At 39.2% G+C, this 26,851-nt stretch overlaps 1 protein-coding gene across 2 annotated transcripts in view; it reads right to left on the reverse strand.

The window, feature by feature from the left end:
* The window catches only part of WWP2 (WW domain containing E3 ubiquitin protein ligase 2), a 125,564-nt gene that overhangs the window by 75,513 nt on the left and 23,200 nt on the right, over window positions 1–26,851 (reverse strand). For both annotated transcript variants that reach the window (XM_051974702.1, XM_051974701.1), the window contains 2 exons: window positions 14,856–14,993; window positions 12,717–12,813 (listed from right to left, as the gene is read on the reverse strand). In XM_051974702.1, coding sequence (XP_051830662.1) covers window positions 12,717–12,813; window positions 14,856–14,993 — 235 coding nt within the window. The remainder of the gene's footprint in view (window positions 1–12,716; window positions 12,814–14,855; window positions 14,994–26,851) is intronic.

A 26,851-nucleotide genomic window follows, 5' to 3' on the forward strand; every position in this document is an offset into this window, starting at 1 on the left:
AAACCAGGGCTCCCAAAGGTCTGAGTCTGACACCACAAGTCTAGGCCATGGAGGAGGGAGGGCAGCCCCCTAGGACACTAAGCATAGGAGGGGAGCAAAAGGAAAGGAAATGCTAAGAAACCTTATTTTTAGAAACAAACATATTTCTAAGGCCCTGAATCCTGCTCCCCACAACATGTCTTTATTTTATATAAGGACCAGCATGTGTTATGAGGCAGAGTTCAGAATCTCTGGCACTCAGGAAGGGGAAAGAACCTGATTTTCAAAACTTTCAGCAGTCCCCCAAATTGCTTTATCCTGATTCTCAATTGCCTCAGTAGGGAGATTCAGCAGTCCTGAGACGAGCCAAAAGGAAGATAGCTGATGCACCCAGGAGCCAAAAATGGGGCCACATGGAATCTTAAATAGATCCCTAAACTCAGGGCCTATTTATGAAAGGCACAGAAGCTAAAAGGAACCAAAATCTCAGCAAACCAAGTCAGTGTTATCTCCCCTCAAGGAGCTTCTAAAGCACTTCTAATTCTGCAGCCCCTCCTACCATTTTCTTGCCCCCCACCATCCCCAAGGTCAGAATCAATGGTATATTTAAAGCTAGATGGAGAGATGTACTATCTCCCAGAAGAGCAAGGTGCAATCCTCACATAGCACTATTCTTTATTATCAGGGTCTAGGGAGGAAAATCATTACCCAGAACTCTTCCTACCTATACCTACATACTAAAATTCATCAGCGATCATCTTGAAATACAAGGGAATCTGGCATCATAATTTGTTAGTTATACTTTTTTTTAATAAGTTTTTATTGCTGTCTTTTTTCTACATCACCATAATTTTGCCCAGTATCTCTCCCCTCCCCACTTCTTCACAGAAAAGCATTCCATATAAATAATAATGCTTTAAGGACTTCCTTTCTATCCAAAAAGGTCAAAATCAGCAAAACTAATCAATATACTGAAAAAAAAAAATCACAAGAACTGCACAATGTACCACACTCATAGTACTAGCTGTACTTTTCAACACATCCAAGCTACAAAAGGCAAGGGAAATGAAATAATAATTATAGAGCATTTAGCATAGTGCCTGGCACATAACAAGTGCTATTATTATTAAATTGTTCAAATGGGAATCAGAGATTAATTTTAATCAACATGTAGCCAGAGAAAAAACTGCCTTTTTAAATCTACTGCCCATGGTACAAACCCTAAGTATTAGCAGCTTTAATCCAAACTCAATGAGGAATTCCAACTGGCTACCATATCTTACCCTAGTTTCAATGGGATATGTCTCTTCCAGACTTTTTGTCATAAAATCCTGCTCTCTAAAATCCCAGTAACAGATGGAGAAAATAATATTAGGGCAAAATTTGCAATTCTATGTAGCTGAAGAGCTCTGGAGTGTCAGGGGAGAGGGACAACTAATTACCCAAAAGCCAGACAGTCTTCTTAGGTGTGAGTGGGCAACACTTGGGCAAGATTAGGGCACATCTGCTTGGCAGAATAAAACATTCCAACATGGCTGCTCTTCTCTGATTCCAAAGCTAACTTTCAATTTGCAAGGTGAACATTTAGATTAGATTTAGAAAGCATCAGTCAAGGAAAAAAGTTCAAAACAAAAAGACTAACCACGGTGACCAACAAGCTGAGGCAGGAGGCTTTCAAACACAAACATGGGTGTGCAAATGGATGCCACACTGAGCTTCCAAAGACCTTTAGGCAGCACTGCAATAAAACCAGTATACAAGCCTTGGAGACCACGCCAAGAATGACAAGATGCCCAAGAACATGGAACAGAATAGAGACTACTCAGTCAGCTCCCATTTCAGTTCCGTCAAATGAGGAGATGGGGAAAAAACATAAGCCAGACCAAGAGAGAAAGGATAGTTGTCCCTTTCAGAATAGGAATCTGCAGAAATAATCTGCAAAGACGGCGCAGCTAGGTGGCTCAGTGGATAGAGCACCAGTTCTGAAATCAGGAGGACCCGAGTTCAAATGTGACCTCAGACATTAACACTTCCTAACTGTGTGACCCTGGGCAAGTCACTTAACCCCAATGGCCTCAGCAAAAATAATAATAATAATAATAATCTGCAAGGATTCCCCTAACTTCTTGATACTAGCAAAAGCAAGTCCAAATTCTATGATAGGAATACAAAATAAATTTGACAAAAAAGAATTTGCCTCATGATAATTTGACTTCTGTAAGAAAAAAATCACCAAGTGCACCAAATAATTAACAGCAAAAATACTAACACCCAATGGGGCCAACACAAAAGTCTTCAAGTAGGAGCTAGTGAAGAATGCACACAGTAGGCTGCAGAATTCTACAGACTATTACCAAATTATCAGAAAAATCAGCTCCCTAAGAGAAAGGCAAGCCTATGAAGGAAGCCAGTCCTGCACAATTATTCTAGAGATGGAAAATATAAAAAGGTAGTCCTCTTTGATGCTAATGACATCCTTCTGAGATCATCTCAAATTCATCCTCAGTAGATCTTGTTTCTACAGTTGTTTACATGTTGTGTCCTCCCATTAGAATGCGAACTCTATGAGGGCATGATCTCTTTTACAATTAATCAGTAAATAACTATTAAATGACTACTATGTGCTAAGTACTGTCCTAAGCACTGGGGATACAAAAAGAGGCAAAAAGAAGGAGCTTTCAAAGTAGTACAGATGCAAAGAAACATAGAAAGCATATATACAGATAAACTAAACAGGAAATAATTAGCAAAGAAAAGGCATTTGCATTTCTCTGATCAATAATGATTTGGAACACTCTTTCATATGAGTGGTAATAGTTTCAATTTCATCATCTGAAAATTGTCTGTTCATATCCTTTGACCATTTATCAATTGGAGAACGGCTTGATTTCTTATAAATTTGAGTCAATTCTCTATATATTTTGGAAATGAGGCCTTTATCAGAACTCTTAACTGTGAAGATGTTTTCCCAGTTTGTTGCTTCCCTTCTAATCTTGTTTGCATTAGTTTTGTTTGCACAAAGGCTTTTTAATTTGATATAATCAAAATTTTCTATTTTGTGATCAGTAATGGTCTCTAGTTCATCTTTGGTCACAAATTTCTTTCTCCTCCACAAGTCTGAGAGATACACTATCCTATGTTCCTCTAATTTTTTTATAATCTCATTCTTTATGCCTAGGTCATGGACCCATTTTGATCTTATCTTGGTATATGGTGTTAAGTAAGGGTCCCATGCCTAGTTTCTGCCATACTAATTTCCAGTTATCCCAGCAATTTTTATCAAACAATGAATTCTTATCCCAAAAGTTAGGATCTTTGGGTTTGTCAAACACTAGATAGCTATAGTTGACTATTCTGTCTTGTGAACCTAACTTTTTCCACTGATCCACTAATCTATTTCTTAGCCAATACCAAATGGTTTTGGTGACTGCTGCTTTATAATTTAATTTTAGATCAGGTACAGCTAGACCACCTTCATTTGATTTTTTTTTTCATTAATTCCCTTGAGATTCTCGAATTTTTATTGTTCCATATGAATTTTGTTGTTATTTTTTCTAGATCATTAAAATATTTTCTTGGAAGTCTGATTGGTATAGCACTAAATAAATAGATTAGTTTAGGGAGTATTGTCACCTTTATTATATTCGCTCGGCCTATCCAAGAGCACTTAATATTTTTCCAATTATTTAAGTCTGACTTTATTTGTGTGGAGACTTTTTTGTAATTAAGACAACTCTGAGATACCACTACACACCTGTCAGATTGGCTAAGATGACAGGAAAAAATAATGATGAATGTTGGAGGGGATGTGGGAAAACTGGGACACTGATGCATTGTTGGTGGAGTTGTGAATGAATCCAACCATTCTGGAGAACAATCTGGAATTATGCCCCAAAAGTTATCAAATTGTGCATACCCTTTGATCCAGCAGTGTTTCTATTGGGCTTATATCCCAAAGAAAGACTAAAGAAGGGAAAGGGACCTGTATGTGCCAAAATGTTTGTGGCAGCCCTGTTTGTAGTGGCTAGAAGCTGGAAAATGAATGGATGTCCATCAATTGGAGAATGGCTGAGTAAATTGTGGTATATGAATGTTATGGAATATTATTGTTCTGTAAGAAATGACCAGCAGGATGAATACAGAGAGGACTGGCGAGACTTACATGAACTGATGCTAAGTGAAATGAGCAGAACCAGGAGATCATTATACACTTCGACAACGATATTGTATGAAGATGTATTCTGATGGAAGTGGATTTCTTTGACAAAGAGACCTAACTGAGTTTCAATTGATAAATGATGGACAGAAGCAGCTACACTCAAAGAAAGAACACTGGGAAACGAATGTGAACTATCTGCATTTTTGTTTTTCTTCCCAGGTTATTTTTACCTTCTGAATCCAATTCTCCCTGTGCAACAAGAGAATTGTTCAGTTCTGCAAACATAGATTGTATCTAGGATATACTGTAACATATCTAACATATATATAGGACTGCTTGCCATCTAGGAGAGGGGGTGGAGGGAGGGAGAGGAAAAATCGGAACAGAAGCGAGTGCAAGGGATAATGTTGTAAAAAAAAATTACCCTGGCATGGATTCTGTCAATATAAAGTTATTATTAAATAAAATAAAATAAAAAATTAAAAAAAAAAAAGACATTACAAGGAGCTAGGCAAGACAACATTAGAAAGAGGGATTGTAGTTAAAGAGAGTGCCAGTAGTCACACTGGAGAAAAAAGAACAGCCAAATATAACACCCAGACTCCAGAGATGAAGAGTATTACTCGATCAAAGAGTACATTTTTGGGAAGAAAAGTATAAGAAGACTGAAAGTACTTTGTGTTTGATCCTGGAGGAAATAGGGAGCCACTGAGATTACTGAGTAGGGGGGGACATGATTAGACCTGTATTTAGTGGTCGAATGAAGGATGAACCCGAGTGGGGAGAGACACAAGGCAGGCAGATCTCCAGCAAGTTTTTGTGACAGAGATGAGGGCCTGCACCAGAGTGAGGGCAGTGTCAAAAAAAAGAAAGGGACATGTTAGAGAAGTCAGCAGGACTTAGCAGAAGCTTGGAGATGAGGGGATGAAGAGAAAGGGAGAAGTCCAAGATGACGCCCATATTGTGAGCATGAGAAATCGGAGGATAATGCCGCCTTCTACACTCATGGGAAAGATAGGAGGGAAAAAGGGTTTGGGTAAGATAGATAATGAATTTGGTTTTGGACATATTGAGTTTAAGATGTCATTGGATCTCCAGCAGTTTGAGAGGTCTGAAAAGCATCTGGAGATGTAAGACCACAAGTTAGCAAAGAGATAGGACAGATTAATTTCAGAATCCCAAGTTCAGAAAGGGTAAATTAGAATTCTGGGAGCTGATAAGATCACCAAGTGGTATGGAGGAAGAAAAGACGTCCTAGGACAGAAGCCTTTGAGATACCTACAGTTAGAGGGTGTGATCTAGATGTGGGTCCAGCAAGAGAGACAGAAAAAGCAGTCAAGATAGGAGGGAGAACCACGAGAGAGGGTGTCCTGAAAACCAAAGGAGAAGGGACAGATCAAAGAGGAGAATGATTAACCGATCAAAGGCTGCAGAGAGGTCAAAGGAGAAAAAGGATTGAGAAAAGGCCATTGGATCTGGCAACGAAGAGGTCACTAGTAACTCTGGAGAGAGTATTTTCCATGGAATATCATCAGAAGCCAGCTTATAAGGAAGAAAGTGGAGGCCCCTATTACAGACAACCTCTTCCAGTCTGGCCACAAAAAACAGAAGAAAACTAGGATGATAGTTACTGGGAAGGAAAGATCAAATGAGGGGTTTTTTGGGGCCTTTCTTTATATCTCCCAAATTTAGCACAGAATCTGGCACATATTAGGCATATCACTTATTTGTTTCATTATTCATTTATTTATTTAATTTCTGTTTATTTAATATATTACTATATATATATATGATATATATATGATAACATATAATATAATATAGCATAACAAATGCTTATTTGGCTGATAATTGAGAACTCCCAGCATGAAATAATCAGAAAAAAGGAGATTAGTTGCTTAGGATAAAATGAATAAAGTTTTAAGTATAAAGTTATCAGAAGTTATAAGAAGTCAGGAGTATTTGTTAGTGTTAATGCATGTAATATCTGAAATGGTATATGCAAAATTCTCAATATTAATGGAAAATATCTAGTAATTCTAGTTTTTTAAAAAAAGCAACACAAATCTCGCTGGATAATGAACAGGATAATCTATATGCTGTGATTACTTAGCTAAACAATGAATATGTTTACTGTTGTACACTGTTGCCAAAATCAAGTTATCTCTTAGGATAATGAGTGCTGACTCTAGAATATGGGGATCTGGGTTCAAATTCTACTTTTGCTGGTTACTACCTGCAGGACTTGGACAAATCACTTAATACCTAAAGGGCTTCATATTCCTCATATTGTAAAATGATGGGGTTAGACTAGACATCCTTTGAGGTTCCTTATGCCTCTAGATTTTGGGTCCTATAAATGTATCATGTTTAATTTTAAAAAAACAACAACAAAATCGACAATATTCTAGCTAGCCAGGCAATGGAATCTATCGACTACTCCAACAATCAAAATCTGACTCAGGAAGACATACAAAGTTAGGATCTAAGGCAAGATATAAATCACAAACTAAAAGATACTTGTACTACAAGTAGAATAATTTTTTTTTAAATATTACCTGTCCTTCTTAAGCTTTACTGCAAGCTAAAATACTAAGCTGTCATAAAACCATTTATAGGTAATCCATAAAACTAGAAATTAATTAAAAATAAGTAACTTGCCATCAACAGTATTTATGTTTTTACAATAAGAAGGTCTCTTGGAGAGAATTTAGCTCCTCATTGCTCCCTCTCTTCTCAGATCTATTATTAGCCTTCTCTCCCCCCTTTTAGTCTCCTATCTCCAGCTGTCCACTGGACATCTCAAACTGAATGTTCTTGGACATTTGCAACTTATGTCCAAAACTGAACTCATCTTTCCCCAGTCCCTTCCCTCTTACTAATCTCCCTATTTCTAAAGTCCAGGGTACCACCAACTTCTCATCCAAGTTCAAAACAGAGATCATCCTCCACTCTTTATTCTCATTTCTAACTCTTTCCTTGACATTCACATTTATCTACTACTTTTACAGGCTATCATTCTCTACTCTAAGTCATTGTCCACATATCATTTTATAAATTATTACTTCATTGTGCCTTTATTTAGGGAGAGATCTCCTCTGAACTCTCCATCTTTTACCTGTAACTTTCTAGTGATGAAAATTCCATACCGTAGAACCTAAAAACAGATCATTATGTCATGATTGGAAAAAAGGTTATCTCTCCTTCCCTTTTCTCTTTTACATAGTTTATTATGGCCTAGCTTCTTCCTTCATTAACTACTAACAATCAAAAATAAATTCTAAACTCCCTGCAGCAAATGATATATTCCAATAATCAGGTGAGAGGCTAAATTATGATATGCCGATTTGTGTTACATTTATTTAGGGTTACATTTCTCATTTTCTCCGTCAGAGTAAACTTTTCAAAGAAACACATTCTTTTTTATCTTTTGTACCCTGAATGGTACTCAATACTGAGCTCCACAGATAGCTATTGAATGAATAAGATAAACTCCACAACAGCTGGAAGCTTCATTATCAAGAAACAGAAAAAGACTTATTTCCAATATTTCTAGTCTCATCCCACAGATACCAACTGCTCAGACCAGAACATACCAAAACATGATATATGTAATAAATCAGTAAGCATTTATCAAGTGTTCACTATATGGAAAGTACTGTGCTGAGCTACAAAGCAAACAAAACCACAGGCCCTATCCTCAAAGAATTTACATTCAAATGTGGGAAAACACATGAAAACAATGGGTTACATCCATGCGTGCCTTTTGAAAATTAAAAAGCTTTAATTAAAAAAAAAACTATGGAAAGATAAGAAATAAAGGAGTCCTGCCACATTCACTCTATGACACAAATATGATACCGATACCTAAACCAGTAATAGTCAAAACAGAGAAAGAAAATTTAAAAAAAAAAAAAATAGGGTACATACACACAAGTGGCTAATAAGTAGCTGGAAGGTAATCTGAGAAAGGAAAGCACTCACAGCTTAGGGGAAACAAGAAAGGCCTCCTAAACAAGGTAGAGTTTGAACTGAGTTCTGGAGGAGAAGCTTAAGAGGCCAAGGGTAAGAGGAAGAGCATCCAAGGCATAATGGAAGAGTTTATTCAAGATACAAAGATGGGTTTTGCCTGGGCAAGGAACACAGACCAGTATGGCTGGCACAGTGTGGCTTACTACATATCTACCATGTTACTACATATATTCAGTTCTCTTCTTAGACTGACTCCCAATAACAAAAACTGGGCTCTAACAGAACATAAATGAGAGCTACTAGATAGGAACTATTACCACCTAGAAAAACAGAAACAGAAGATAAACTCCACTTCTTGCTGATCATGTATCCCATCATCTCTAAGTAATGAATACTCCCAACATAACAGCTTTGGCTCCTTCCGATTCCAGGATAAGGAGAAGAGATGAAAAATCAAGGAAAGAATAAAGAATTAAGGCTTGATTCCCATCTGTTCCTTCCTTTTTTCCTGCTTATACTACCCCTCCTCTTCTGCCTTCCCTTGATTTACTGAAATATTCCCAGTGGACTCATACCCAGCAATCGTTTATTTTCCTTTCCATTCTGGGGCAGGCAGTCTGCAGACACATTTGGCCAATTATTTAGAGGTTTCCATATGTCTTTGGGGCTTTGTTCAAGTCTAGAATATTACAAAGTCTATCAGATCCTCCAAGGTTAGTACAAGCAAAATGATTCAGTCAGGATACCTGATATATTTTCATCAAAATAGAAACAAAAAGGAAAAAAAGCAATATGTAGTAAATAAAAAGAACAGAACATTTTAACCAAAGGACTCTCATAATTTCAGGGATATTCGTGAAAACACCCTTGACAATGGAGTTTAACTCAACAATTCAAATTTTACTAGTTTCTGTGGATGCTTGATTGCTGGAACTCAAAAAAGCATTCTGCTACGGAAGCATTTAACTAAGTCAGAAGATACCTGGGCAAATGCAGAGCTGAACTGATTGGTAGAGATAAGTTGTAAGAGGATTCAGGGGAGTAAAATAAACTCCCTACCCCCAAGACAGAGTAGGCTTATGAAGGAAAGGAAAGAAGATCTTTAGTATCTGGTCCATTGATTATTTCACATGGTAATGGAAGTAAATCTCAGGTAGCTGAGAATTCAGTCACTAATGAAAGGCCCCCAATATCACAGCTTTCTACTCCACAGCCTAGAATTTCACACTCATTTTCTAATGTCACAGGGACTTTGAAGAAGGCTGCCAGTATAAGCTTGGGCTTTATTTGGATAATTTTCCTCTCCTTCAAGATGTATTTGACTGGCTCTTCTCATTTACCCTCAAATGTGACTTTGAGCTATTGTGTGTCTATGAAAAGCTTCACCAGCATATATCTTTGTCCCCTCTCCAGAAAGTTTCTCCCAGATATTCTAACCCACACTTCTTTTCCTTTTTCTAAACTCTTAAGTTACTGGCTTTAAGTGTCCTGATCAAATAGGACAAATAGATCAAATAGGATCAAATAGTATTATTATTTTAATCGATGAATGGGGCTTCTGTAAATTGCTTTGAAAACAAAGGTTCTCTCCAAAGCCTATTGTATCTGGGATCAGAACAGCCCCACTGTGGAGAGGTAGAGAGGGCCTCCACAGCAATCTTGCCCACACTGAATAAGCAACTCCTTACCCATGGGCAATCATCCAGCTCCTCCAAGGGAAATCTACTCATTTCCAGGCCCTTTTTGCCTTTAATGAATAATTACAGAATTGAATTTTATCAGCTTACAAAGACTTGGAATACTCTGGCCCACGAGAGACATGACAGTTACTGTGTCAGTTGCCATACTCTTCAATTTTGGCTTAGACTTCATTTTTCCAACTCCTGACATAAATATTTCACTACAGTAGCTGTGCCTCACACAAAATACATTTATAAATGCAACAGGACTGGCTTCATGCAAATTCTGAGAAGTAGATGACAAACTAAAACTGCAGCAAGAGACCTAAGTTTGGGGTCAGAGCACCCAGGCTTGAATGTAATCTTTACCTACTATGGTGTGACTCTGATGATGACCCTTTTAGAACCTCAGTTTCCATCTGTAAAGTAAAGGAGCTGGCTGGTTAAGACTAAATGGCTTCTGAGGCCTTTCTGGCTCTAAATCTATCTCCTTCTAAATACGTCCATTGATTGTAAACTCTCAGCCTTTTCCCAAAACAACTGACGCCAAGTACATTGCTGGGACATTTCTGCATTGGCCCTCTCATGGGAAATTAGACAGAACCTATTAAGACATTCATGCAGAGAGTTTGGGGGAATCAGAGATAATCCCACTTGGAAACAAAGCTTTGGTTCTAGCCTGGGAGGCAAGAGCTAGTTGTTTGCCTGATGGTCTCAGACTGATACAATCCTGAGGCTAGTAAGACTAAAAAAGGTTAAGTCAATTAATTCTTGTGACACTGAATGATGGACGCACAGGAGAGAACAAGGAAAGGACACCAGGATAGCACCACTTGTCCTGACCGGGCATCTGTATTTCAGTCTCTTCAGGGAACCTGGCATGATGTAAGTCCCAGAAAAACCTGCTCCTCAGACAGTAAAAACTAAATATTTAGTCTAGGAGGTTGAGTACAGAAGCTAATCTTTCACTATGCTCGAGGGGCAGGAGAGTAAAGTGCTGTCATTGAAAAGGTAGAGGTCAATTCCTTCTCCTCCCCACACTAGTCTTTCTTAAATTCAACCTCCCAGGCAATAATTCACCTTTTCTCCTGAATCTACAAGGCTCCCCACATTTATTATTGCATTAACTATTACCATATGGAGTAGCAACAATAAAATATGGTGGAGCTGACAGGCTCAGAATAAGCTAACAAAACAGCAACATCTCCAAAAGGATTTCCTGTGAAATGGCAGCACCCACATGTATACCACGTATACCCATAGAATGCCCATCATCCGAGGATTTCAGAGGGCTACCTTGTGATTTTACATATACATACATACATACATACACACACACACACACACACACACACACACACATATATATATATGTAGTATTTAGAGTACCAAATATTGCTACTAGATAAACAATACTGCCGTCTAGCCATCTGCAAAGAATCCATATGGTATTTACAATGGAACATGCATAGAACCATCTCCATGGTGGAATCCAGTGGATGTTTTAATAACTTTTAACAAATTACAACCTAGAGAAGGAATGTGTATGTACATGTGAATGTGTTTTCCCCCTAAATTAATCTTTAAAAGAAATTTGGGGGGCAAAGATCAGATGTGCAAATCCAAATGTGTTCAAGGCATTATGACAGCTTATCCATTACCATCCCCTCCGGTCCTTAAAGTAAAAAAAATGCATTAACTCAATCAATTACAAAGAAAGCTTACTAAAGCAAATGGAACTCCAAAATACTTGTGACTAAAGATAAGAAGCCACATCTTTAACAAATGAGATGGTAAAGCTGCCTCTCCGTCCCAAACAGCTAGTTACCACTTTAGTTCTGGGTTCAGATTCAATGTTTCCCATTGTGGATACCAAAAATTAACTCCTTAAGTTGAAAGAAGAATTGCTAAATGGTACCACTCATCTCAGTGCTGTGAGATAGGATTATTTATTCAGATTTTTAAAAAATTGTTTAACAATTCATGGCTGAGCATAACTGTTCCATCCCTTTACAATATCAAAAGAGCAGTTTAAATCATCTTCTCAAGGAATAAAAGAAAAGTATGCTTTTAATGACAACACATAAAAACAAACCAAAAACCCAGTCTTTCTTTCCCACCCTCTTCTCAAACTATAAAAAAGTCAAATCACATCAACTCATCAACCCATGAAAACAGTTTAATCCCCTGGGGTCCACTGAGATGAGCAGAATAGCCTCGCCAAAGGTCATGCCTGTCCCTGGAAGTCACACAGGCACAAGTAATCATTACTTTTGCTTTTTAAAACCTGCTTCTTCTTGGCATTTCTGCCTCAGAACAATTTTGCCCAAATGTACCAATGGGGATTTTACCAATCAATTTATCAGTTGCTCTCTGAGGAGCACACCAGACTGTCAGATGGCTTTTTTCCTTAAGGTGACTGGAGACTTTGTACACTGCAATAAACAGCCCAGACCATCCCCACCCCCAAGCTCCTCTCCGCTCATAACTGTTGCCATGGGAACACTTTTTCATTATTAACACAAGGGCAAAATGGGAATTTCACTAAACAAAATGACACGTTATGACACAAATCCCAAGGGTTCTGTATGTGGGTTCTAAGGGGCAGTGTAACAATGGCACCAGATGGAGCACAGGGTAAAGCCATGATCTCATCTATGACTTTTCACAAATTTGCCCACCTAGAGCAATCAACTCTGCCAACCACCATCCATACCAAGGAGTCTAAACTCCTCCTTTCCAAAGGACCTGGGTTCTACTTTCACCTCTGAAATACCAGAAAAAGCTTCAGTTTTTAAGAGGATTGGGAATTTCTGAAAGTTTTACTGTGTAAATTGTCTCTTAGCTACCGCTCGACATCTTTGAACAAACCCAATGATATGCTCAGCTTTGGCTGCTATAGACACCTAGGAGTAAGAAAGCCATACCTGGATCTACCTCCAAAGCAGTTTGTGCTGGGTGGCTGGTGCCGCGCCTCGGTCACAGGAGCTGTCCCACTGGGCTCTCTCCCAGGTAGCTGTGCTCCTGAAAGGAGAAATCCACACAAAGAGAACTGAAAGATTAGACACTCGGTCTCTGCAACCCAGCGGGGACTCCCCCACCCCCAGAACGGCTGACATGGAACCCTGGTTTGTAAAGCAGTGACCACCAATGGAAAAGAATAGTCAACAGAAGCATGCTATTGCCACTGGGAGAGAGAACCCATGAAGGAAGAACAAACGGAGAAAGGTATGAGACTTAATTCTACTAACATGAAATGGGGGCCATGAGCACAAATCTCAAGACCAAATATTAGAGCTATTTTTGCTCTTGTCATTTCTAGAAGGTCTCAGGAGGAAGCTCTATGGCATAATGGCAGAGTTGTCACACTTGGAGTGAGAAAACCTTGACTTCAAATTCTATCTCAGACATTGAATAGCCACGTGACCCTGAGAAGTCCTCAACTCTTTGTGCCCCAACTTCTTTCTCAGAAAAATGGAGCTGAACTCGACTGATGGCCAGGCCCCTTCCAGTTCTAATCTATGACCCTCAGGCTCAAATTTCTCACTTCTAAACTGAGGGGAATGATCTTGGAGGTCCCTTCAGCTCTAGTATGCTAACATTGCAAGGTCTCATGCTTGTTTGAGATACTTCAAAGATCTGTGACTTCCTAGGTGTGAGCAATCCTTTCACTGATGCTGAATGAGACCTTGTGGCAACTTAGTAAATGGTCTTTAAGATTTTCTGTTGCTCTGTGGGCCATTTGGGGAGAAGTCTCTTCACACTTAAATAGTTGGGGCTAGGAGCCCCAGAGACATCCCAAACAAAGAGTTCCATCCCCTCCCATCCTCAAGATGGCAAGCAAATTGATATATTGACAGAAATTAATTTTAAGGTCACAAAAAGTGAGAAAGTGTGTAAGAGAGAATGAGGAGAAAAGGGGGGGCAGGCTTTGCCAAGATTTCTTTGGACCCAAAGTGGCCCTAAAGTGACATTGTCAGTCTCCAAAATCCTAGTCAGCAAGGTGATCTCTACTGCTTCAATGCAGAAATCTTTTAGCCCAGTAAATGAAGGTCTAGTCATGTCTGACTGTCTGCCCCTCCTTGTCAGCATGCTCTGCCTCCTTATCCTAGAGACAGAATCCCAATCTTGCCTAACCTATAAAGAGCCTCCCTGGGATGCAGAAAACTCTATGGGCACACCTCATGCAATAAAACACTTAATAAGAGAACTATGAGGAAACCTACTCCATTTCAGAGCCAGACCTAATGAAATCATTTCTTTCTGGATCCAAAGGATCCAGATTCACACTAGACTAAACGAGGCACTTTATCCACACTGGAGTAAGAACATTCATCCCTCCTGCCTCTATACCTATTTTAAAAGATTTATATAGTTAGGACAGCCAGAATGCTGCACTGGTATCCATGAAACATTAACCAAAAAGCCAGAACTCAAGCACAAGGAGTGCTTGAAGAAGAAGAGAAAGACAGAGAAAAGAACTGCTCAGGATAAGTGAGCCTGGACATACTGCAATCTATTCCATCGGAGTTGCCATGCTGAGGAGAGCCAGAATATACAGAAATGTAAAGGCCTAGAGGTATCTGTACTACAGATGAATCCACTTCCAAAGAACGTGTGTTCTCACACAGCACACCCTCATATTTCTCCATTAGGAATAAACACAGAAGGAAGAGAGAAAATGAGCTATTTCCAAGAATTCCCTGGGATTGAATATAGCTCACTGCCTTTGCTGCTAAAGCAAAGAGCAAGCATTTACTTTTCAATTTCATATTCATCCCCAATCAACTAAGTCCTGGGAAAACCATATTAAAGGAAGTCAGATTCTTGACTTAGAGACAAAACCTAAGACCAAAAAACACATCCACCTCATTTATGAATCCAAGATGCTCTGCTACCTTTTACCCCAACAGGAACCAAAGCCATATTATGGATCAGGACTGACTGAGAAGTACAGAATGAGGCTTCCTGGTACTGAACCAAACTCCTAGTACTACCCCCACCCATGGGGCCCAAGCCCTGCCACTCCCCTACTCAGGCACCACCATGAACAGGGCAGCACTCACCGTCTGTCACGGCATTGCCATTAGGCACACTTCCCAGATCAACAGTTGGCCCGTCCAGGAAAATTGTCAGCTCTCCGCCTGAGACAACGCTGCCTTTGTTCTCTGTCTGCAGGTTCAGGGTCAGCTGCGTGTTCTCCACTGTTGGACAGAAAAGGCAATTCAGACAGGGCAAACCAATTTCACCATTAGTTAAAGATTTTTCAATTGAAAACCTCCCGTTTTACTTTCTTTCTTTCTTTTCTGGTTCAATTCTATTTTTCTCTTACAAGACTCTGAAAGAAGGATTGGGAGGTAGGCGACATATTGGAAAAAAGAGACCAAGAAAAATTTGAAACAGTATCCAAACAGTACCTACTTCAAGGGCAAAGCCAAAGCAACCCCCCTCATGGAGTTTATTCTTTCCAGTTATAGAAGGAAATGAACATGACCAACTTCTTACTGGTTGAATCTTATGCGAGCAAAATAGTCAAGATTTGGCTTTGTGAGTGGGATGGAGAGGAGGGAAGCTCTCAAAATTAAGGAAGGAGAAGAATACAGTCACCTGGCACACTGAAAATTCAAACCCATGAGCTTACTATAAAAGAGAGAGTGTTGATCTGTGGCAAATATATTGTACAAACCAACAAAATCTCCAAATGCAGCATTTCAATAAATGTCTTGAAAGTAAGACATAGGAAATAATCCATCTTAATTCCTTCCCATTCCAAGAACTATTTATTTCGTACAAATGTACTGTCCATGCAACTTTTAAATCCATTCCTTATTATGATATTTTTGACCACTATTATCTCTTGCTAATAAGTTCTATAACTAATTTTCTAGGAAGTATCACTCTTTACTTATCTTAAAATGACCTATTTCCAACTTCAGTGCCCATTAATTCTAAATTAGATTGTTTCCTTCCAACCCCACGTCTTTCACCCCTAAAAAGGACTTATCTTTTATCTACTCCATAAAGGGAACTTCCCTTAATTTGTCAAGTTTAGAGGTCTTTATACAGACCTCATCCTCTTTCATTCTTATGGCATAGCAACCACAATGAGGATAAAACAGTGTGGTTAAACTTGTTTCCAATACACTTCTTGATGGTACCAAGTACTAAAATATCCATTTTAGTTAGCTACCAAGTAAAAATATTAGAGGAACAACTCATAAACATATGAATATATTCTTCTATATCTTCTATCATCATCTTCTAAACATGATCTGGATGAATCTTTCTTCCAGGTGAAAAGATGACAATGTCAAAGATCATCATGGGGCAAGAAACTGTCCCAGCTACGTCACATCTGCCAATGGTCTTTTACATAAGCCAAAGGGGCCCAACCTTCAAAGAGGTTAGCTTCAACAGGCAGACCAATGAAAGGTCTGGAGAAAGGCAGAAAGTTAGGAACCATAAAGCAAAAAGGCACATACACTCTCTAAGTCCCATGATTACATCAGGTGTTTTTGCTTCATTGTTTTTCTTGGTAACAAGGAAAGCATCAATGGGGGAGGGAAAGCATTAATGAAGGGTTTCTCTTTACTTTTTTAAGACAATTGCAATAACCCTCGCCTAAATTGGCCCCAGTTATCTCATGGTCTCAGTTTTGCTTTCCTTCCTTGTTTTCCCACTGTTTCTGGCCAGATCCACTTCATTCTCACACACACGCGCGCACACACACACACACACACACACAACTGTGCAGTCATATGCAGTACATTTTATCTTCATTTCACTCGGGGTATTTTTATGTGGATTTTTTTTTTTTATTAAACTTCTGAGAATACAATCTCCCATTCTTCAACTTGCTTTACCAAAAAACCACAGAGTCAGGGGAGCTATACAATACATAATGGGGCTAAGAGAAGGTGATTAGCTAATTGAATGACAGACTAGGGTACACAGTGGAGCTGAGAAGGAGTGTGTGTGGCTGGAAAACACAGACTGGAACTAGAGTTCTAAATAGGGGCATTAGCTATCCTCCCCCTGGAGACCAGCAGGAAAGCTGATTCTACAGAAAGCCTTTCTTCTCTTGTACTCCTTTCTACTGCCTTCTAGCACATTCCTCTGAATTATGACAGTAACACCAAATGGGTATAAGTCATCCTTCTGACGGCATGAACGAGTCACCCTCAGCCAAGGCTTCTACTATGTCTGGCTCAGCTCTGTTGGTGCTATCAGCAGATAGCACAGGAAACAAAGGCTACATTGCTCCCTCAGCAATGACTAGAAAACACTCCTTCTCTACTTTCTGTAACTGTTTTAGAGTTTCTGCCAGTATATCTCATCTATGGCCCTCTGATCTACTACCCTCTAATTCTAATCATGGGGCCTCTTTAGCAGAGAACACCAACTTATGGAATGGCAGGAGGAAATCATATGCAATCAAAACAAAATATAAATACAAATGGAAATAACTGGCAGAATTCGTTATTGCTGGCCTGGGACAGCACAAGCCAACTTCCTAAGTTACAGGGTTGGTGGTTGTAATGGTTACTTCTGAGATAATCTTAGCAAAGGCAAAATAGGCTCGATAGACTGAAAATAAATTAGCCCCGACACCTAGAATTAGGATGTCTCTCTTCTCTATTCCCTTTCAACCAAAAAGCAGCACAGAATGAGAAAACCACGAGCAAACATAGTTGTGGATCTTTCACTGCCTTCCTCCTCTGATGCCTGACTGTTACTGGGGTCTGAAAGGCTCTGCCAATGAACTGCCAGTCCTTGTTGGTCTAAACAAATGCAGGCCCAGCAAAGATGGTGTGTGTTACAACTAAGGACCAGGCTGACCACAGGATAGCTATCTGTTAAGGCAATAATAATTTACAATAGCAATCTGGAATTATGCCCAAAAAGTTATCAAACTGTGCATACCCTTTGATCCAGCAGTGTTTCTACTGGGCCTATACTCCAAAGAGATACTAAAGAAGGGAAAGGGACCTGTATGTGCCAAGATGTTTGTGGCAGCCCTGTTTGTAGTGGCTAGAAGCTGGAACTTGAATGGATGCCCATCAATTGGAGAATGGCTGGGTAAATTGTGGTATATGAACGTTATGAAATATTATTGTTCTGTAAGGAATGACCAGCAGGATGAATACAGAGAGGACTGGCGAGACTTACATGAACTGATGCTGAGTGAAATGAGCAGAATCAGGAGATCATTATATACCTCCACAATGATACTGTATGAGGATGTATTCTGATGGAAGTGGATCTCTTCGATAAAGAGAGCTAATTCAGTTTCAATTGATCAATGATGGACAGAAGCAGCTACACCCAAAGAAAGAATACTGGGAAATGAATATAAACTGTTTGCATTTTTGTTTTTCTTCCCAGGTTATTTCTACCTTCTGAATCCAATTCTCCCTGTGCAACCAAAGAACTGTTCGGTTCTGCAAACATATATTGTATCTAGGATATGCTGCGACATATTTAACATATAAAAGACTGCTTGCCATCTGGGGGAGGGAGTAGAGGGAGGGAGGGGAGAAATCGGAACAGAAGTGAATGCAAGGGATAATGTTGTAAAAAATTACCCTAGCAAGGGTTCTGTCAATAAAAAGTTATTATTACTACTACTAATAATAATAATAATTTATAATCTATGTAAGTGGAGGGATTCCTCCTACTTCCCCAAAAATCTATAGATTCCTAAAGTTCTAAGACATACACTATCACACTGTGCCTATTCTATGGACAAAATGTTTGGTCCCACAATGGGCATTTTTCAAAAGCACTCCTCTCATTTAAAATAAGGTCTAAAGAGCAACCTTTTAGATCAGGGGTCCTCAAACTATGGCCCGAGGGCCAGATGCAGCAGCTGAGGACGATTATCCCCCTCACCCTGGGCTATGAAGTTTCTTTATTTAAAGGCCCACAAAACAAAGTTTTTGTTTTTACTATAGTCCAGCCTTCCAACAGTCTGAGGGACAGTGAACTGGCCCCCTATTTAAAAAGTTTGAGGACCCCTGAATCTAGATCAATTGTTCCTGCTGCCCTAATTTGCCACATTAAGGGGAAAACAAATCTGTGTAAACCTTTAAAGTCTTAACTGACTTTCCCTAAAATCCCTGAAGCAAGGGATTCCTCTGTCTTCCTACTAGAGAGCAATCAATTTCTAGTTTCTTAATATAAACCTATCAATCCTTATCCAAATACAAATTCAAACAGCCCAACTTTAATCCCAAGGAAATGATCAAGAGTCTTCATCCCAAATTACTATATTCTCAAATTTGGCCCCTCCTGGGCATCCTATTAGCCATGTCCCCCAGCAGCTTCAGATAACTCAGTAAAATACCCACCATATGTTCAATGAAAAATACTAAAATTCAGCTTTTCCCTTAATTGTGGCATTCAAATGTGTAGTTCCCATAAAGTATTAATAAGCACAGATGGATAAGAATCTACAACATTGACGATTTTTTTTCTTATGCTGATGATTAAAAAAAAAAGGCGGAAAACCTCAACTGCTAAATCATTACAGCCACACTATATAATAACAATAAAACTACTATATGTTTATGAAATCCAGGACTCATGCTCTGCAAAGGGATTTTCTAAGCCCTCAGGATTTCTGAAGTATATGTGAGAAAGCATTTTCTATTTAGATGCTTAGCTGTGTTTGAAATCCTCCCTCCCCAAATATGCATGCATTACTTTTTGTAAAAAGGGAATGTTGTCCTTGATTTCTCATAACTCAAAAAATGAAGGCAAGGATTTCATTCAAACATTTAGTATTCAACTTTCCTAAATCAACCTTTCATTCCCCACCACAAAAAAAAAAAAAAAAAAAAAAAAAAAAAAAAAAAAAAAAAGTCTACACTGTACTTTTTGGAAGAAACCAATACTGAAACTTTCAGCTCAGAAAGGCTTCTTTATGGAAACTGACAATGATGTGGTTTTTACTTGGCTTTAATTCCAATGATTACCAAAACAAGGCTCCTTCACTCCATCATTCCCATAATAATCTCAAAAGGAAGAAAAAACAAGCAGTGTGTTTATTAACAGGTAAATGCTCATTTTGCACATGACTGTAAACCTCTTTGTATACCTAGAGCTACTCGGCAACAAAGCACAGAGGAAATACCAGAACACGGTGTAGTTTTCCCTTCCCAGCCCTTCACAAGAGTAAGCAATGCACATGATCTGGGGTTTAACCAGCTTCCTCTACTTCTACAGCTTTAACCCAACATTCTTCCTCTATGTTCCTGGTGCAAAAATCCACAAGCCTCCAGTATTAACTCTCATAAGAACCTGCCACATTTGAGACATCTTTGCCACCATCTGGCTTCCCACCAGACATAGTCTGACAGGAGAAATCCGTTATTTTGAGTTTCCCTCAAACTAGCGTCAGCCTGAGAACACTAAACTCTTGTTACTTGGACTAACTCCACCATCCCACAATGAGACCCATTTTGTTTCCATCTCTTGCCTGAGGGGAAAGTCCCGATCTTATTTGCCATCTGCACACAAGCACTTCAGCTTACAAATGAAGTGCAGGCTAACAACACATAAGGTTACACTAACTTGGCCTGAGAAAAGTGCTTCATCTCACAGGATCAATTCAAGCCTACACATATAAGAACCATCCAACAAAGAAAAAAGCATTCATGGGCTTCCTGGCCATGAATGTACTTCAGGTACCAAGGTCTTCATCCCAAACTTAAACACACACACACACACACACACACACACACACACACACACACTCACACACACACACACTCTCTCTCTCTCTCTCTCTCTCTCTCTCCCTCCCTCCCCCACCTCTTTACTAAAAAACAACATATATAAACAGTGTCAAATTCTCCCAATTATTATTTCAATCTATCCTATAAGACACATTAGATACACAAAGAGACTTTGCTGGCTCAACAAAAGTATACAAAGCCCCCATCTATTCTGGTATGTTTCATTGTCGTGCCTTAGCAAATTAAAGATTACAGGAATGATTTAGAGGGAATAATTATTATTTTGGGAAAAGCAGGTAAGTGTGACTTGAATGAAGTCTCAGTTCACATCAGCACTGCTGTCCTGCATCATTAATACTTTTATTCACTAAGGGAAGAGTGAAATTCCCGCTCACCTCATTAATCTGGATTCCTAGAATCGGGCCCAATTTTAACAGATTCTTTATTTCCTGGCCCTTAGGAAATTTCACCAACCCACTCTCCTTTTGTGCTGCATGATGCCAAAACCATCATTATAAATATTATAAAGATCTTTACAATTAGCACTTCTGATAAAAGTCTGCCTTCAAAATCCCATAAGGAATTAACACAAATTTATAAGAAATTTCATCATCCAATAGATAAGAAACAGTTGGTTCTCAAAAAAAAAAAAAATTTACAAAAAGGCACTAAAAAAGAGGAATGAAACTAAATTTCAGAGAAATTCACATTAAAACTGTGAAACACTATCTTATACTTATCAAACTGACAAAGAGATAAAATTCATTGCTGATGGAATTACTGAAAAAATAAGCATGCCAATATTTTGTCAGTGGAGTTGTGAATGAGTATTCTGATACTCTTTTATCCAGTGATCCCAATTTGGGAGTGATATCCTAAGGAAATCATAGACAGGGAAAAAGATCTATGTGGCCCAAATAATCATAGCACCTTCTGTAAGAGTCAAAAATAAAAAAGGAGGACAAACTGGGTGTCCATTGTTTAGAAAATGGTTGAACAAATAAATTACATGAATGTATTAGATGATTATTATGCATAAAAAATAACTATGAAGAATTAAAAGATAGATGGGAAGAATGACTCATCTTTCCTGATTATCAAAAAACCAAAACAAAACAAAACTCAATCTGCAAATCACAAAAGCTGATGGTTTATCTAAAAGAAGCCTCATGAAAGCCCCAGAAAGGGGAGAAAGGACATCCAGCAAAAGGACTTCATGGATGGGCTAGTTGGTCTTAGCAAGAAGTGCTAAGCTTGAGTCTTGATTCTCCTAAACTATGTGTTTAACGAAGGGGAGTCATAGACTTTGATGGGGATGTTTATGCCTATTATACATCAGCTGAGTCAAAACCTGCTTTCAGTAACTAAAAACAACTGATGTTTACATTAACAAAACAAATTAAAAATCTCTACCTTAAATGGACTTTGTGACTCAGCACAAGTCATTTAACTTCTCAAGGGCACAGGTAATTCCCTAGGACTCCCAAGTTGCTACGGCAGATTTCCACCTGCATTAGTTCTGCACCCATGAATGATATCCTAAGATAAATTATAGACAGGGAAAAAGATCTATGTGTCCCAAAATAATCCTAGCACCTTTTGTAAAAGCCAAAAATAAAAAGACAAATTGTGTCGTCCTGGTAAAATGAAACTAAACAAATACTATAAGGGCAATCATTTCAGCAAGTATCCAGTTCATTTTCATCCTCCTCAATCAAGTGCAAAAGAGTCCTAGTAAGAAGAAAAAATGGTCAGAATTCCAAGCAGGATAAGATGCAGGGAGGGCTCTGGGTGTGGCCTGCTGTTGGAGAGACTTCTGCTTGACTACCTAGGCTGTAAGAAGTTCTCCCGTAGGGCTACAGAAACATACAAATGACACATGACTGTAATGATGATCCCCTCCACTCACTCGATAGCTCTCTCTTCCCTCCTCGGAAGACCAAAAGGGAATACTCAAATTATCTTGGTAGATGGTGGGAAAAAGAAAAACAGAAGCATGAATGAACCCTATGACTGTAGTAAACCTAATGGTTAGCCTCCCTGCTCTCCAAGTAGCCACAGTCACCTACAGAGAAACTAACCAGGCTGAGATAAACAGCAGGAGCCAGTCGTTGTTACAAAGGACTGATTCAGATTGGACACCATAACTGAAAGTTCAGTTTTTCATTTTTGTTTCTGGCAGGGGAAGGGAACAGCCTCATTCTTCTCCTATCATTGGTTCTAATTTGAGGCCAGGTCATCATTCAATGCCCTTTAGAAAATGAAAGTTCTGCAGCAAACTGCTGAAATGCCTTTTCAGATATATTACTGGCCAAGGGAGGGATTCAAGCCTGGTTCTATGGTACAGTGTTGAAAGGAAAAGTGAAGGCAATTGTGGCACCGCTATAATCAACAGGATCCTAACTTTGTAACTTTGGGCAAGCCATTAACCACTCTATGTCCGTTTCCTTATATATAGAAAAAAAGGGGTTAGATTAATGACTTATAAGATTCCTTTCAACCTGTGGATTCTCCCCCAATATTAAATCAAATGGGGATGGGGGGAAGAAGGGTCCTTCTCTTTCTTTCCTGAACAATTCCAGCTAGGAAAAAATTCACCGGATATCTTTGCCGCTTTCCAGACTTCTTGACTTTTCAAAAACCTTTTGCTCTGTATGCAAGGATCAAGAAAATTCTCTCAAACAAGACCCCACTCAAAAGCTGGGAAAACGTTCATTCTTAAAAAAACTTCTATTTCATAAGTTAAAACATGGAAGGGCCTGAAGAGAGAGGGAGGGGACAAGGAATTGTGGTGAAACCCTGTTAACCTCGAACCCTTTGCAGAAAGGAAAAGGAAGATGATCTTCAACCACAGCTTATGTTTTTAGTTAAAGAATCATTCCCTACTTTCAGGGACAGCATCAGGGACATTTGCCTGTACGTTCCATGTGGTTTAATTGAATCATTCTGGTGGTCATTATGCCCATTCCAAAACTGATGCATTTACAAATCACTTTAAACACTGAAGCGAATCCCAGGCTATGCAGAAGGGGCCAAGAATAGGGGAGAAGAAGACTTTTAGTCCAGGCCTTTTTCTTCCTCTTTCTGAATGTGAAATTTTACAAGGCAAGCTTAGGGCTTGAGACATAGAAAGCAGGCTTGTTTTAACATTCATTTCAGGGGCCTGTGTGTTTGCTTTTTAAGACTCACGACTAAAAGAACCTTTTCTTTCAAACAGCTCTCCTTTTCTGACACCAAAGTCACAAAATGGGTCCAACTGCAGCTTTCAGGAGGTTGGGGGAAGGGGGTGGGGTTGCTGTTGGCTTCTTAAAGAATTCCTTGAGGTTCTGGCTTGGGCATGTATGCCTGAGGTGCAGGAGGATGCAAAGCAAACACACAAGGCGCTTTTCAGAGGCTGTTAAAAAAAACAACAACCTTGGCATCTGGTGCCAATCAAGAAACAGTAGCCGCTGATGTAACTGCAACCCGATCGGAGTGCAATAAAACAGAGGCTTTCATTTGGAGGCTGTGGGCTGGCAGGCTCCAGTGGTCTGATTCAGCACACAGTCCATCTAAGCTGCATCAAGGGGCCGACAACACAAGCAGGCTCCCACATCCCTGGTCCCAAGACTGAGGATGGTCCCAGAGAGTTGCTCCTCATTCTTCCAAAGCTGCCTCCCCCTTCCTGAGCCATGAGTGGCTGTGCTACTGCTTTAGGGATATCCCAGGGTTGAGACAACAGCATCTCAGTAGTTTCCAGAGTTCTAAATATAACAAGCTAGTTATGGAGTCCTTCAGAAATTGATTTAGCAGTTTCTCCTCTTGGTTATGAGCTCCTCAGGCCCAGTTATAACACATAGAAGTACTGTAAAGTCACTTTTAAACCAAACCTTCCTATCTGCTCCAGTAGCTACTAGACACAGTCCCCTCTTCATCCATGCCCAAATGCCTGGCACAGTGGAGGTGTTAAATAAATTCATGACGACTGATTTTCCCCTCCTCACCCAAGCTGGAGCAATAGTAAATAAAATAGCAACAGCTTAGACAAGGAAAAGAGAATTTGATCTCCTTTCTGTCTATTTCTTCTCCCATTTCAAAGGTTTAAAGGATTAAAAGTTTAATTTATTTTAAATAGGAAAATCAGAGTACTTTTGGGGTAGCAGTGGAGGAATAACTGAATTATCACATTGAGCGCAATGCAAAATTGCCATCCTGAAAAGGAAGAAAGGCAATTCGGTTTAATCAACTGAATGCTGGTTTTGAAAAACTCAGAAGAGTTGGGTTTGAGACTGGCCTCTGATAGTTACTGAGCAACTCTGTGATCCTAATGAGTCAAGTCACTTAAATTTTAAGGGTCCAACATGACTCTCTGAAATGAAAAGTTATAGACAAGTTCTTGACTTGCATCAGTAGAAGAGATTTCCAGGGACCCTTGTAGGAACAAAATCATAGGTCTGGACCAAAAAACCAAAAGTGAATGACAACAATGAAAAATTCAGAGAAACACGAGAAGAGTTATATGAACTGATGAAGGATACACAGACAACACACAGAATGCTGATGACAACATAAATAAAGAGATATTAAGAAGCAGCAAAAGGAGGGTTCAATACCAAAATATATATATATATATATATGGTGACCATAGGTCCAAGCTGAGATATGTATTCTCCCTCACTCTTTTCCAACTACAAGGAGACACACCACATCCATCACAACCACTCTTACATGGCGAAGCTGACTCATCTTCAGAGATGTAGCTCAGTGAGGTAGGGTATTTGCTGGGGAGTTTCTATGTTGTCAAAACAGAATGCATTAAGAAGAAAAATAAAGATTTAGAATGTCCATGGCCTTCCTGTCTGGAGCACATAAAAGAGTGGGCAAGCATGATACAGCTCATGATTTGCAATCTGGTCTTAATACTTAGAACATGATCAAAGAATCCAACTCTGCTCATAAATATGTACAAATGAACCTTTTCTTCTTACTGGGAAATGGATAGCTGGAATCAGAAAGAGACAGAACAAGCAACATAAAGAAAAAGTAATTCACAGAGCCTGTAGAAAGTAAGACACAGGCCAAACATCATATGGCAACTAATAAAGCAGATAAAACTCTGAGTAGCCACCCCCAATCCTGTCTCACAAGTTATTAACCCCTAGGTTATGGACAAGTCAACTTAACCTCAAAGAATCTCAGTTTTCTCTTCTCCAAAATGATATACTGATAACATGTGTACAGCCCTCCTTCCTGTATAAGATGCGCACTTCACAAAGCATACAGTGATACAGAAATGGGAGCTACTTATTATTATTTTTATTATGGGGAGACCACATTTAAAAAAGCAAGTTGCTCTCAGACCTACCTGCCATTAGCGCAGAAAGAACTCATCATCAAATACTCATTCTCACACTCAGAGCTGTTCCTGTGCAGAAAAGACCCCAGGAAGTAGCCTCCATCTGCAAACCAGAGCTTAGCATCAAATCCCATTGAAGGCAGAGACAGGGGAGATGTCCCAGCATAAAAGCAGTAGCTACTGGCCACTGTGTATTTCTAAGACATTAAGAAAGCTCTCCATCACCATTTGCTCTGCCAAGGAAAAATCCAATAGTTTTTTCTTGTGAGAACCTCAACAAGAAAAAGTAAGCATAAACAGTCAGTTGACTTTTCCAACTATCTTTCATCAATAGAAAGACTAATGAAAGGGTCCAATTGTGTCTTGTGGAGCTGCAAAACTACAGGTAAAAATGGCAAACTGCCATCACCCAGATCCTACTTGGGAAAATCAACTTTGGACGAATCGGTCCATTTACTTAAAGAATTTCTTAACACAATATGATCCAAAAACACTAACAGCAGCTCAATTGTGTGTCACTGCTTATAATACTCGCTACATTTCCAGCAGAGAAAATTCACATAGGGAACAGAGATCGTGACAGAAAAACTGAGATATGCTTTTTTAAAGGCAGATGAGGAAAATCTGTGGATAAAACAGTAGATTGGAACTAAGGCCAACCTGAATTCAAAATCTAACTTCAACAATTACTAGCTGTATGAAAGTCACTTTTTCTCTCAGCCTGTTTCCTCATCTGTAAAATGGGTATAATAACCTTTATACTTATCTAATAGGATTTTTGTAAGGATCGTATAAGATCATGTATGTAAAGTATTCTGACAACTTTAAAGCATTCTAGAAAACCAGTTATTGTTAGTGACATTTCCCCCCCAAATCTCCTGTCTAACCCAACATGAAACTGATCAATGCAATCTCCTGTTTAAGCAAGGGCTGCTATTTACCTTCTTTCAAGACAGGAGGCCCCTAAATGCTTCTCTCTAAAATGCTA

The sequence above is a fragment of the Antechinus flavipes genome, chromosome 2 (genome assembly GCF_016432865.1).
Source record: "Antechinus flavipes isolate AdamAnt ecotype Samford, QLD, Australia chromosome 2, AdamAnt_v2, whole genome shotgun sequence".
Lineage (NCBI taxonomy): Eukaryota > Metazoa > Chordata > Mammalia > Dasyuromorphia > Dasyuridae > Antechinus > Antechinus flavipes.